A 15,300-nucleotide genomic window follows, 5' to 3' on the forward strand; every position below is an offset into this window, starting at 1 on the left:
TATGTATATGTATATATATATATATATATCAAATTTCATGCGATTTATCCATGTGCGGCGCCCTAGCAAAATGGGTGTCCTCCTTAGGTAATTTCGACATTCCGGACGCACTGGCGCGGTCTGTTTTGTCGTCAGAGGTCATTTTGAAGAATTCATCGATTTGCGTGTCAATTTTCTCGTATCAAAAATATGGCAATATGGGTGTCATTTCCTACCAAAATTGGTATCCCAGACGCGTTGGCGCAATCCATTTTGTCGTCGGAGGTCATCCGGAGAAGTTCGCATTTTCACCCGTCCTTTAGGCTTAATTGAAGTCTGATTTCGTGCAATTCATTGAATTTTGTGCATTTTGTGTGTGTATGTGACGAAAAAGTCGTAACGAATGTTTTCCTAAGACTTGGAGTCCTATTGAGAACTATTCTCTTGAGTCTTCACAAAATAGCCCATAACCGCTCGTTCATAAGATGATGGTCTTGTGCCATAAATGTTAGACATCAAAGGAAAATAGGAAGTGGTTAGAATTTGTAAAAGGGCGGGTCTCAATTCTAGTTTTCTAAGATGGTCAATAGGAACTCCTAGAGCTAGATCCTAAGACCCTAAGGAAAAAGAAATGACCTAAAAAATGAGGTCAACATCAGCTAGAGTGTTTAACTGGGTGTACTCTTACTACCTAATTTTGGTGTTGAACTCTGCCTGTAAGGTGTGGCTATCACTTGGTGACTTTTCTCCATTTTCAAAGCTAGGAATTGTACATCGAGTAGGGGTCAATACAGTTGCAGCCTCACAACATTCTTAATTGTAGATCTCAATCCTCCAAGATACCTCACTATTGTGAGCACCTCTGGTTCCAACAAATAACATTTCAGCATGGGGATCAAATTCAACAGTGTACTCCTCCACAGACAAATCTCTTTGAAGCAGATGGTAGATAATGCAAGGGAAGAACTTTGTGTTGCATCTCCTATATATCATTCTTCCCTTCTAGCTGTCGAAGAGGCTTCAAATTTTCCTACCACAGAAATGCACTTCTTTAACTTAATGACGGCTTGCTTTACCCTTTTGTCCCATGAAACACATTTATTCAAACATTTTTTTTTTCTACTTTTTAGGGCCACTTGATGAATTATTCTTGATCTATGTGACCATCAAAATCTGGCAAGTCAATCTTCACTCTAAAATCTTTACTTTTTCTCTGATGTGGCATTGGTTGCTCATCTCTTGAAACTTCTCTATGGAGAGGATTCACTTCATCCCCTTGATTTGGTGAGTCACCATTATGGCTACTTATGATCTCAGAAAATTGTCTCCTCTCAAAGTTGGCAAGTTTCTATTGCATTTGGAGAATTTTTGCCACATATCCACCATAATAAGCTCATAGACAGTTCTTTGTAGATTTCTCCTAGGAGGCACTATGTGCTTTTCTCCTGATCAGGTTATCGACGTTTGTAGGATTGCAAATCAAAAAATGATCGGGGCTAAGGTTTTGGTGGTAGATGTTGGGGTTAAATTTTGGTGGAGGAAAAAATGTTGGAATTTGAAAATTTAGGGTTAGGGCTAGGAAGTTTGGTGGGAATGGTTTGGGTATTGTAGGAATTATTATTATTTTTTATTTTAAATTTTGAATTTAGGGCAAAAAGGACAAATCCCAAAAAAATTTAGGGTTTGTCAGACCCTTATATCAGATGATACCATTCTAGGGCTCTGAGATGGTATTTGGGAAGCGGATATAGAATGGAACTGGATATGAAATAGCGAGGTAATGAAATATGAGAGTTTGACGGTGTTTGGACGAGGATAGACGTAAATCGGAGCTTGTTCAGGATGAAAACAACAAGGAGAATTATGAAACGACATAGTGCGGATGTTGAGGATGTTCACCACTTATTCCTAAACAGGTTAGAGATACAACACTTGAAAAATGAATAGGATACAACACTCCAAAAGTATAAAACAGAAATTACAATTTTCACTATACATAAAATCAAAAACTCCACGTCTCCCAAAACAGAAAAAAAAAAAAAGAATCTCCTAATAGAGATAACCTGATTGGAAAACTGATAAATAGGAAATAAATACAAAAGGCAAGAAATTCCCTCGTCACTGCATCAAGATGAAATATGCTCAGATCGGGCTTCCCACGATCGCAGAAGCTCTTATTTCGTGATATTGCAAAATATTCCCGAATGGGAGTCACATCATCCCCAATCCCATGATTTTAGCAAGACACTCCCGTGTCATGAATCCATCAAAAGACAGCTCCAAACAGATTCGTATGGATGAAAGCCAAGTCTATCAGGAAAATTCCGCCTAATCTGCAAAGCCTATTATTTGCAATTAATCTAACCATTTGGACGAACAAAGCTATTTGAAATCCTTGATCAATAATATGAGCAAAAATATTCAATAAATGAAATTTAGCAAAACACAATGACATGATGAGAATGACCAGACCTTTAACTTAAAATGTAAGAATTTATCAAAATTTTGATGAGGCCCACAAGTAAAAAACAAAAAATAATACAACGTAAGCCGCATAGTGCACATCATAATCCACTGAAAACATCTGCACGAATTTTCAAATAGTTATGAAGGTGTGCACACAAATAACAGCAAAAGGAATTTGCAAAAAAAAGTGGAATGCGTAATTAAGTACAGCCACATTCAGACTTGATCAAATCCAAACTTTATCATCTAATTTTTTTCTCCCAAGAGCTGCAAAGTCCATTAAATACAAATACTCTTGTTATCAGGACATGAAACGAAGTTTATTCATGGATATGGAAAACAAACTCAAACCCAATACACCATGATGTAGGAGAGAGAGAAAAGCCCAAACTTCTAATAAAAAACCTAAGCCTCTACCACCCATTATGCACAGAACCACCCGCACCGACACTCCAACCTAGAGTATTTCAGCACCACCAAGGTTCAGAATGAAACTATTTGAGTAGGAATTTTTAGAGTTTTCTTAGTCTAAGACTACGGATTTCTGAGACATATCTTCTCAGCTAAGGTTTCGGAAGGCATTGAAGAAGAATGACATTACATCTCTAATAGGATTTGTTAGAGTATAAGCTACCGTAGGATTTCAGTATTGACAAGCAGAGTTAACAGGGTTTTGGCTTTGTCTTAGATATCGATACTTCAGTTAAAAGTTAATCTTGTATCAAAGAGGTTTTTTCTTTCTTTTTTTACTTTATTTTTATTTAGCAATTTTGTGGTTTTTGTGGGTCTGGTAAATCAATCCCTCATCCGTACGTTGTGAAACATTAAACTTATTACTTTCATGTTTACATTGTGGAACATTAAATTTTACGCTCAGATGTTTCTGCATTCGATGTAGCTGTTCTGTTACAACAACTAGAATATTTTAACAAAACCAAGGACGAAAAAGAGACTTCAATAGCACTCTCTGGGCAGACTCTAGCGGACAATTGGATTAAGAAAAGAAACCTCAAAAAGCGTGGAATAATAAAAATCATAGCATTAGTCAAATCAATAACCCTAATATGAATATTACAATTTATCTGTCCATCTAGATCATATGTATTGGCTTCTTTCAAGAGGGTAGGCCTAAAGCATAATAAACTGGAGGTCACAAGTTCAAAAAAAAAATTAAATCAGCACTCCAAAATGAAAGAAAGCAGAACCAAATTGTGCATTGAGATATATTATTAAAGAATTTACAAAAATCTGCTATTAAATCAAAACATTTGCAAAATAAAAACAAATTTTCAGCAAATTGAGAACATAAATTTACAATGAAATACTGGAATTGCAGTTTTGTAATAATGGATGATGTGCCTATGATAGAGATAGCCAAGCAATAAAGAGCCAAATGGCTTCTAATAGAAAACTAAGAATTCTATAGTAAAAAAACTTTAAGTCAAACCTTCACTGCAGTAAGACGGGTTATTTCATTTCCCATTCGATCAACCAATATAGGAAGGCATGCAGGCAATTCCCGTTGTAGATTATCACCAAAAGTTGAAATCACAAGGCTCATGCAAGATATAGCACACTCTTTGACTTCCTGCTAAGATTTGTGTTATGAACTCCTTTGGAAACTATATAAATATATTCAACGTCAAGCCCAATCACTTACCTGATCCTGATCCTGATTAGCCAAGCGAGCCAAAATGGCTTTATAGATCATATTGACATAAGGTTTGAAGTCAAAAGCACAATTCTGCATTTCATAATTAATCTCAGTGCTGAATAACGCGATATAGCAGTGAATATTTATATTAGCATTTCAATCACCTCAAAAGTTGGACGAAGAACATGAACTAGTTCTCCACAAACTCGTAAAGCCTCTGCAGCAACTTTGTAATATCGTTCACCAACGGCTGTTAGTATAGGATTTGAAAGAGCCTGGAGCAAACTTGAAGTAAGAAGGAATGAGAGAACAACGTAGCAGTGCCATTCTACCAGCGTTTAGAAAAAAACAAGAAAATCAGCTGATATTAAAGCTCAAACTTTTTTTAAAATCATCCAAAAACAAAGTGTTGGAAATACCATCCCTAGCAATATAATGGAAATGCAACTCTTCTGTATAGGAGAAAAAAAAACAAATAGAAAAACAACTGATAACAGAATATTCATTATAAAGAACAATCAAGAGAATAAGTAGCCTTGCACGAAAAAATTCATTAAAATATCATTCTCTTGAAGTTCACAGCTTCAATAAATTTGATCAAAATCTTAGAAACTATTCACACAAATGACAGTTAGTAGTAACAAATTAAATTAGTAATAGTAGTCATAACCACTTAATCAGAAAGCACATCAAAACTTATTACGAAAAATTTAAATAAAAAATGCCATCTTTTGGTAGCAATGTCGATACGAAAAAATTAAGAAAAAGAATATAAGGATATCAGTTGCCTACATAAATGAAAAAAATAACACCAAAACAAAAGGACCAGACAAAGGAGGATCGTTGCTCGATACATTTAAAAATAAATAAATAAATAAAAAGGCAGCATGAGTCCGTGAGATAAGCCTTGCAGACAGCTTTTGTTTTAGATTAGCAAATGGAGGGGTAAAGATACATTGGTAAGTTCATTATTCGGTTGCATTATCAAGCAATTTTTGCTCTTACATAGCATCTACTTCAATAAATAAAGTCACTATAAAGTGTGGAAAAGAGAAGAGATGGAAAGTCACAAGATATTAATCGTTTGAAGGACAGCAAAAATAAAATTATAACCAGTAAGCAGAAAGAATATCATGCAAGATTCACTACAGATAACAAAATAGTTTGATAAGACAAAATAGGACGACAATCTCGATTAGACTTTCAAACAAGTGCACACATTTCATTTTCTGCAGGAGATTTAAGCATGAAACACCGCAATTAGTGTTTAGTCCGCCCCATTTCCAAGTACTATTGAGGACTAAAACATGTAGAAAAAAAAGCACCTGCACATAAAAGTTACTTAGAAAATTTAGGTTCAATCAATTTTAACCTAATCAATTCATCACTTGATAAAAATAATTAAACCTTAAAACTCAAATTTGAGCTCAAATAAATTTGTTTAATTAAGCAAAGGCGCAATTAACCTTGCCAAATTTTCTTAAATATGATTTATTGTGAAGTATTTATTTTAAAAAAAAAAGGAAAAGGGAGCTCAACCTGGCCCGAACAGTTTATTTACATCACATGCACCTTCCCCCAATACCAATTACATCCGAGAATAGCACTGCCCTTACCTTCTCTACAACAATCACATCCCATTTTCTCCCTCATATCCTAACATTATTCAGCCTTCTTCAAAATTAAATTACTTGAATCATCCACAGTTGTCACAAGATCTGGCCACATGCACACTTCCCATGGCATACATAAGCTCCTTTCACACAAAAAATTCTCGTATCCTCTTCAAAAGAAGAAACAATTGACACAGAATACTGAAATTTTGCATATAGGCAACACTCTTTCTAAATAAGCCTTGAGACTTCAATTAACCAAAAAAAGTAATATGAGTCTAGAGCATTGATCTAAGATTTGATTGGAAACCAAATCCTCGGAAATTGAATTTAGATCTAATTGTCTTGATTACCTCCCACCATTAAATTTAAATATAGAACAGAGGGGAACTATGTATGGCCAAACTCCATGGAGACTCTTCACATCGGAAAAAATTTGCATACGTAAGACGTACGCATAGCTGCGTACGTCAGTAACCTACAAATAGGTTACAGGGAGGGTATTGGAAGGTTATAACCGCGTTATACTACCTGTAACATCCATGTAACCTACTTGTACCTTCTAGTAAGTTTCGCGCTTCTACTTTCATATATTTGTAGGTTACATGGAGATTACAAGGGGTATAACGCGGTTATAACCCCCCAATACCCTCACTGTAACCTATGTGTAGGTTACAGACGTAGCAAATATTTTCCCTTCACATCAAGTTATTTGCTTAAACCCACAACAATTAGCTAACAAAAAGCTACCTCACCAACTACATGTGTTGGCTCACTTGAACAAAATAAATTTATATTAATTAAGAGGCCAATGAAATTGATTGCCCAATCACAATCTGATGTGTGCTCCCACTAAAACATTAAGTCAGAATACACCATGTACCCAAAAATATCAACCCTAAAGAGCCCCACATTGGCCAATCTTAGACATGTTGGTCAATCACATGCTTACAAATAGTAAGCCAAACTAGACTCAATTGTTAGACATCGAGGAGCCTCAAACTTTGTCAAATTCTAGCCAAAAGCCCAACCATATCATGCGTTTGACAGCTAAATTAGAGATTTAACAATTAAACACTAACTCACCTAATATGTGCCAATCTCCTGGGAAAAGCCAAGTCACAAAAGTGGATATTACCAAATTAGGATTAGGGGATATACCTACAAGTGGTTAGTTTTGTCCTTTAGCCTATCTAATGCTCCTAATACATTTACAAGCCAAATGAACACTATTCTGAACAAGGGCTCCTAATACATTTACAAGCCAAATGAACACTATTCTGAACAAGTGGTTAGTTTTGTCCTTTAGCCTATCTAATGCTCCTAATACATTTACGAGCAAGATGAACACTATTCTGAACAAGTGGTTCTGAAGATGGCATCGACGAAGCGTTCCTATGCCAATGCACTTGTCGGTTTATTCCTACTCGTGCTCCTCTTTCAAGTTCAGAGCCTGATTTTCATATTGGCAAGTCCTACAATGTTCCTCAATATTTCCACAACGATTTTGAAGGTGGTGGTGATCACACTTTCATTAAAAGCTTGGCAAAAAAAATGGGAAAACTGCTCTTATTCTCATTGAGGTTCAAACCAGTATAATCGCATCCTCTTGGCGTTTTGCTCTAGTGGGGAAATTCCTTTATGGTCGCCCAAAATTGGAGATCATTCGAAAAGAGTTTGATGTTATGAAGTTATTGGGCAGTTGAAATATTAGCTTACTTGATGGTCGACATATACTTATTCAGTTATCTCACGATGTTAATTACACTCGCATTTTTTCTCGAAAAGTTATCAAGATCGACAACCTTTTTTATGAAAATTCTAAAGTGGACTGTCGATTTTGATCCGAAAGTGGAGTCCCCTATCATTCCTGTTTGGATAAAGTTTTTGGGGTTAAAATTATATCTGTTTAACCTGAAAATTCTCTACTCTTTAGCAACTGCTTACGGTAAGTCTCTCAAGGTTGATAGTCTTACGCTCGTTGTCACCAGATCATTTGTGGCTTGTGTGTTGGTTGAGAGATAACACTCAACCAGCTCCGGATGAGGTATGGATTGACACCACTCACAACGGGTATTGGCAAAAGGTTGAAATAGAATCACGCCCTCCTTATTGCTCTCATTGTAGTATGTTTAGTCACAATTCTACTATTTGCTATCGTTTGCATCCTAAAGTTCAGCCACCTATCATCCCTGCTGAGAAGGTATAACCCGATCCTTTTTGCAACACCGCAGTTCCAGAAGAAGAACATCATACTACAGGTACAGATCTAAATGTGTTTATATCACTCACTATTATTGAAGAATACCCACTTGTCAACACACGAAAGTGCTCTTTTGATCTGATAAAAGATCAGTTGGTATAACAAGTAGTTGTTTTTAATGTTCAACAACCGACACAAAATTTTTACTCAAATATCCGTTCGACACACTTTAGACCAACCCAATGATCAGGTGAGTCAATCTTCAGATGAGAAATGACAGGTCTATTCCAGGAGGAAGAAGAAGAATGGGGGCCGATTAGAGCTCGAGAATTTATTGGATGATACATTGGTTACTACCGGCAATAAGACTCATCTTACCAATTCATTAGCTGGCTCCTTCCCTAGAATTAGAGGTAGAGGCAAGGCAAAATTAGGTCGCTCTCTCGCTACCTGATACTTCATATTTTGACATTTTTTTGTATTTTCTTTAGGTCTCTCATGTATATTTCTGTATTTTCTCTTTTTGGAACCATTTGATATGGTGGTTATTGTGTGGGCGGGGTGTCATGTTTGGGCCCTCCCACACAATCTCTCTGTATCCTACTTTCTATTTAATATATTAGTCTTTGGGCTTTCTATATATATATATATATTTGTGTGTGTGTGTGTCGAATGGCGTCGGCGAGCAGCTCTGTTAGGGTTTCGCCAGATGGCGATTCCCAACTTCCTTGATTTTTCACGCGTCACTTGTTTCATCGTGTCCGACAACAAAGGGGTTTTGATTCCTTCAAATTCGGCTTCGTCGTCTTCCTCCTTTTCCTGTAGCCATAAGACTCAAGTCAATGTTACGAGGCAGGTGTGGTTGTTTCTCGCACGCCATCCTTCCTCCTTCGACACGCCACTGTTACAAGGCGAGTACAGTTGTTTCTTGCTTGTCATCCTTCCTCCTCCGACTTCTTCCTCTGCTCGACTTTGAAGGAGTTTCCGCCAATCCTCCTTCGGCTTTTGCTTTCTTTCACTACAACTTCATTGTTCTTAGCGTAGCGTCTCCTTCTATTGGTAATGGCTTCGGACAAAACGTATGATGATGCCCTTACGGATGTCCACACCTTAGATACTCCTAAATCGTGCTCATTTCTTCTCTCGTTTGTGTTGGCGGAGGACATCAAGAAACCTGATAGAAAGAATGAGAAGTCAGCCATTTTTTTTTACGGAAGAAGAATGTAATCAACTTGCTTCCTCCTGTCGTCTAAATTTGATCGGGAAATTCTTTTATGGTCATCCCAAAATGGAGTTTATTCGTAAGTAGTTTGAGCTTATGCATCTTGTTGGGAAGTGAAAAATTGGACATTTAGATGGAAGACACATCCTTATTCAATTTAATAATGAAAATGATTACATACGCTTATTTGCTAAAAGATTAATCTGAATTGATAACAGAGCAATGAAAATTTTGAAATGGCCGATAGATTTTGACCCACAGACGAACTACCAATCATTCTAATCTGGATTCGCCTCTTTGACCTGAAATTTCATTATTTTACTCGAGAAGTGTTTTACTCTATTGCCTCAATCTATGGTAAACCACTCAAAACGGACATTCCCGCTTTTAATATTTCTCGTCCCTCTGAAGCCAGGGTTCTTGTTGAAAGGGACATCATTTCAATCACTTCTAAGGAAATTTGATTAGGTACACAACACCATGGATATTGGCAAAGGGTTGTGATTGAGCATTTCCCTTCGTATTAATCGAATTGTCGTATGTTCGGTCACTCCATTTCTCAATGTCATCATCTGCACCCTCATCTAAGACCAAAGAAGCAAAGTGCTCAGCCAGAGGCAGTAATTCCCTCTACTCCTGAAGATGTCACTATCCTTGCAAGTAATATGTTAACCATTCAGCCTCCACACAATGCTCATGATGTAGGTTCCCCGCCTCCTATGAAACCTATTTTCGTGAAGGCATGAAAGACATTTCATACTTCACCTGCGTTAGAACCTATCATTGATGTAACGAGTGGCAATATTACTACTGTGTTTCTACCGCCTCATCAGATTGAGCAAGTTGTTATTGTTACTCAGGCACATAGAGCTATGATGTGCAACAGTCTACACCTCCCTGACAACCTTAAAACCAATCTACTGATCATATGAGTCAATCTTCGAATGAAGAATGACAGGTTTATACTTCCAAGAAGAAGAAGAATTGAGGCCTACTACCAAACTTGATGGATGATACATTGATTGTTTTGGGTAATGGCAACAAACTTAACAATTTGTTAGCTGGCTCCCGTCCTAGAACCAGAGGCAGAGGAAGAGGCAAGGCTAAATTGGATCATTCGCAAGCTAACTGAATTTGCGAGTGTTAGCAGACTTTTGACGTATAATTTTCTATGTCTACATTTTAATTTTGGGTTTTTGGGTATACATGTATTTCCTACGTGTGTATTGTATGTCGGGTGGTTAGGGTGTCATTTTGGACCCTTTCACCCAACCTATCTGTACCTTTCCTTTTAATAATATATTTAACTTTGGGCTTTCTAAAAAATATATATATAAATGTGTGTGTAGATATATGACAAGCCATTTCAATTTATTGAAAGCCATAAATTTTAAAATATAGAAAAATCGTGAAAATCCATAAAAAATAGGAAGTTCAAGTAATTTTCCAAAAGGCACGTATAACAAAAAAAAATATTTGATGTTTTGTTGGGAGTTTAAAAATCTAAAATAGGTCCACGATTAAACTAACTAAGAAAATCATAGTAAATTTCAAAGGAAAACATTAAACATATATATAAATGTTTGACATCTAGTTGGCATATCTAGCTCCTAGTGCATAATTATAAGCATATATGATAGGAACTTTTGATAAATAAGGAGATATTGCTCTTTGACCCTCATTTGGATAAGCTAATGCACTGATCTTAAAAGTTTGTTTGTAACTTAAATTTTTAGAGCAAGTAAAAAAGGATATAAGACTAGCCGATACTTGAGAACTTTGTCTATTCCAGAATACTCCGTAGCTTTCTGTCAACATCTACCATCGGATAAATATTGATGACCAAAATAGAGCTTCCTTGGTCCAAAGAACAATCAAGCACATGATATAAGTATAAGATCAATGCTTCTGGTCCCTCAAAAAATAGAAAAACGTTTCAAATCAGAATTTGTAGCACGTTTCACTTTAACAGGGAAAGCAAAGTTATGTTTGTAGAAGATTTGGACCCATAAGTAACACCGGACACCTCTCAAGGCCACAATTAGCAGTAATTGCGGTTGTTGATCCTCTAAACTTCAAGTTGAAAACCAGTGATGAAATAATATAAACATATAATATAAATAAACAAATTAAATTAATAGAATTTTAAAAAGTAATAACAATTACATGCAAATTCTTTACACAAACACACAAACATATAATTTTAATTAACAAAATTTAAAATCAATATACGATAGAGCAAAAGAAATTATGCAAAAACATGCATATATTTAATAAAATTTGTTTTCATAAGCGTCAAATACATGTTAATTTTAAATTGAGACGTTGATATAGGTAAGAAGCGACCAAGTGCAATGAAGCAACAAGGTCCAGCCAGGAAGCAAGCGAGTGAGATATCTAAGTACAGCTTCCGCAATCTGAATCTAACACGAGCACCTGCATGTAATTAGTGGAGAGCTCTACAACAAGGTACCGAGCCATCAAAAATTTAAGGCATTTCTTTCGTTTCTCTTTCAATATTAAGAGGTAAGTTTCAAGAAGGATTTATTGCGCAGTCCATGCAACCAAAATTCTGTTTAAACCCAAAATAATGTTTGATTTGTTAAGATCACTGTCAAAAATTTAAGAACAAGTGAAGTTAATTATTTTTTCCTGAAGAGGGAGGAAGAAAAAAGAACATTGGGATAGGAATATATATAAAAAAATTTTAAAGAGACTTTTTTCTTGAAATTTGTGAGTCCAAAGATTTTTATTATACATATAATTTTATCGTTAATTTATCCAGATTTGGTGAAAATGATGATAAAAAAACTATCATAAAAGAACCATAAAAAGCTAGTTATATAGGACTAAAAAAAGGAGGCAAGTTAAAAATAATAGTGATACCGGATTTAATCCAAACCACAAATAAAAATGAAAATGTTATTGTTGAAATTCAAAAGGTTAGAAACTAGACACTGAAAAGCAGGAAACAGCGCCATAAACACAAAACTAAGGCCTAAGCCGAAGTGGTGGTGTTGTGGGTAAGAGAGGCGGGAGGTGGGCTGCAACAGTAAAACTATGGTTGGAGGCGGGTGGGGGAATTTGGAATGTTGGGACATTGGACAACGTGGGGGACTAGGAATACAACGACAGTTTATGGCAGTGGAGGGAAGCGACGATAGCAGGTTGGGAAATTCTAAGGGGGATTAAGGCAGGCTTGCGGCCAGATCTGGGAGGATGTAAAGAGTTAGGCAGTTGAGTGGATGTTTCTGAAGAAAGATATGGGAAAAGGGAGTTACAGAAGGGGTTCCGTGTGTGTTCGTGTGTGTGGTTGGACGAGAGGTGGTTGTGGATGCAGACTATAATGCAAAAAAGAATTGGTGCAACTAGATTATACAGGTGATGGGGCTGGTTCAAGGAAAATACTGCTGGGAGTGGAAAAACATGTTGGCTACGGGAAAACACCAGTATGTTGATGGTTGGGAACACGGCGGTACAGGGAAAACCAGTAGGTGGTAAGGAGGGGAGGTAGAGGTGGAAGTAAGAGAAAAAGGAAATCGCCGCCGAGGAGCGGGATACAACCGGAGCACCACCCTAACCGTCAGATACAACCCTCGGAGAATAAAATAGGATGCTGACGGCTATCCTCCCAAACTGAGATCAGAAAATAACATAAACTAATCTTAAGACACACAAAGCACATATAAATACTATTTTGATAAAGAGGAGACGTGGGGCCCGCTCCTAATTGGGCGGCAATCCCGATACTTGGGATGGGTTGACCCTCATCTAGTCGGAATTGAATCGGTTTAGGTTGCCCAGTTCAGTAGGGGTGGAAGGAGAATAATCCCCGTGTCCTTCTCCCAGAATTGGAGGGCTTCAATCTCATTCTTCGATACTTCTGGGTGCAAATTGTTGTTGATGGAGCTGTTGTAATCTTTCAAGACAGACGAATCTTCAACTGTAGTCCTAGTAGGACATGGATCCCACTGTCGGCTGCACTGCCTCCTAAAACACCAGAAGAGTTTGCAAAGTACATCCATATTGATACACACTCTTGGGGCAACGTGCCATGTATGTCCAGTTAAATCTTCCCACAGTAACCCCAGGTCGATTCAATCCGATATGCAGTGACAATAACCCGAACATTCCTGCACAGCTTCAAGTGCCCCAGTAGGTCGATCAAATAGGTGTCAGCGCTCCAAAACAAATTATAATAGAATAAGAATACATCCATCTTCGACACACCCTAAGTTGGAACTGTAGATATAAGAGTATTCTCATGAATTAGGTATGGAGCCATCCCAATTTTAACCCGCTTCTTATATTCATATTCGACTGAGTGCAGTTAATGAACTAGTATGTGAGAAGAAATCAAATTTATGGTGAAATCTGTGGCATGTTGCACTACTCTCAGTAGCACTCACTTAGGAGGGTTATCTTCCTTATTATAGGACCTGGATTCATTGAATAATTTTTGTCCCCATCAAGCTTTTAGAGCCCATTACAAAGCTGGGGTTCACCTCTTCTGCTTGGACATCTGGTGATGGGTACCATATTGGACTAAAAATAACCTCTAAATATCCACAGGTAATATTCCCGACATGATGCAAAATGACCCCACTTATGGCATGCTGGACCTCCCCATTTAAGAGCAACTTAGGAAGGGTCTTTTACATCTAAAAGATTTGCAATTCTCTGATCTGTGGTGGCCACGTATCTATGGTCAACTCTTCAAACTCATAACCCTTTTGGACATTTAATATCAGTCTTACTGATGTTCCTCTCAATGTTGGTGAAATAGTGGCACAAGGTACCACAATTTCATACTCTGCCTAAATGCCCATTGCATCGAGGTCACTACCTTCTAGAATGACTAATGTTGTCTAAGCTGGAATCTTTATATTGGGGTCAACTGGAAGTAGTAGCGTCTCTTCCCCGTTGGCTGCAAGTTGAGATTCCTCTCTATAGTTTTCAGCTTCTCCCAGATCAACTGTGTCATTGCCAAAATTCTCAACAACACCATGCTCAGAGAAACAAATCACACCCTTGGTCGTGCATTCTGAGTCAATATGCCCAAATTCGTGGCACTTACAACACTTCCTGATTGTGACAGATTTAGGGATGCAGATTGGTTTTACCTGTTATCCACTCAGAATCAGCTCTTCCTCTAACGAGGTCATCGTGGGCGTTCTCCTGGGTTAGCTCTGGCTGTAAGACCCTCAGGTTGAGCTTTGCATATAAAATAAACCAGTCAACCAATGATGGGGTCTCTCCCCTTCTGAAGCGGATCTGAAGTTTCTATCTTTAGTAATATGGTAGGAACTGACGTTGTATCTCCCACTTAATTTTCATATTCTCTCTTTCTCCCTTTCACCCGATCACGAATGAAGGTAACCTCTCATAAAATTTCATCCTCAAAATTCGCAAGTCTCCGCTAAAGTTGGTGGATCTCTCATGTATTTCCTCGGTGGCATGACTAGGGTTTAGGATTGGACAGTGAGAGGGTAAAAATAAATGGTTCAAGGTTGCAAATTTTGAAAATAATCAAGGGGGGAATTACGGTTAGGGATAAGTGGTAGTGAAAAAGGTGTTTGGCAAGAGGAAATAATTCTTGGGTTATGGCAAATGCTAGGAAACCCTAGTATAGGACTAGGATTAGACAAGCTCTAATACCAAATGATACCGGATTTAACCCAAACAAAAAATAAAAATAAAAATGTTACTACTAAAATTCAAAAGGATACAAACAAGACACTTGAAAAACAGAAAACAACAACACAAACCCAAAACTAAGGTCTAAGTCAAAGTGATGGTGTTGTGGTTAAGGGAGGCAGGGGGTGGGCTGCAACAGTACAAGTGCGGTTGGAGGCAGGTGGGAGAATTTAGGATGTTGGGATAGTCGGCGACATGGGGGACTAGGAATACAACAACAAGATGTGGTGGTGGAGGGAAGCGACGACAACTTATTGGGGAATGTCCGTGAGGGATTAAGGCAGGGTTGAAATGGAACTATAGGCTTGCGCCCAGATCTGGGAGGATTGAAAGAGTTTGGTTGTTGGGTTGATGTTGCTATAGAGAGATCTAAAAAAAGGGGAGTTACAAGAGGGTATGGGACCTGAAAGGAGGAAGGAGAAGAAGAGAGCGGAAGAGGGGGGGGGGGGGGGGGGGGGGGGGGACG

The 15,300-nt window shown here is 37.6% G+C and overlaps 1 protein-coding gene across 1 annotated transcript in view; it reads right to left on the reverse strand.

Moving 5' to 3' along the window:
* The window catches only part of LOC110033983 (cullin-associated NEDD8-dissociated protein 1), a 118,281-nt gene that overhangs the window by 47,276 nt on the left and 55,705 nt on the right, over positions 1 to 15,300 (reverse strand). Inside the window, exons 15-17 of the mRNA XM_020738180.1 lie at positions 4,264 to 4,374; positions 4,106 to 4,189; positions 3,893 to 4,033 (exon numbers count right to left, since the gene is read on the reverse strand). Coding sequence (XP_020593839.1) covers positions 3,893 to 4,033; positions 4,106 to 4,189; positions 4,264 to 4,374 — 336 coding nt within the window. The remainder of the gene's footprint in view (positions 1 to 3,892; positions 4,034 to 4,105; positions 4,190 to 4,263; positions 4,375 to 15,300) is intronic.

This window comes from Phalaenopsis equestris, unplaced genomic scaffold (genome assembly GCF_001263595.1).
Source record: "Phalaenopsis equestris unplaced genomic scaffold, ASM126359v1 Scaffold001314, whole genome shotgun sequence".
Lineage (NCBI taxonomy): Eukaryota > Viridiplantae > Streptophyta > Magnoliopsida > Asparagales > Orchidaceae > Phalaenopsis > Phalaenopsis equestris.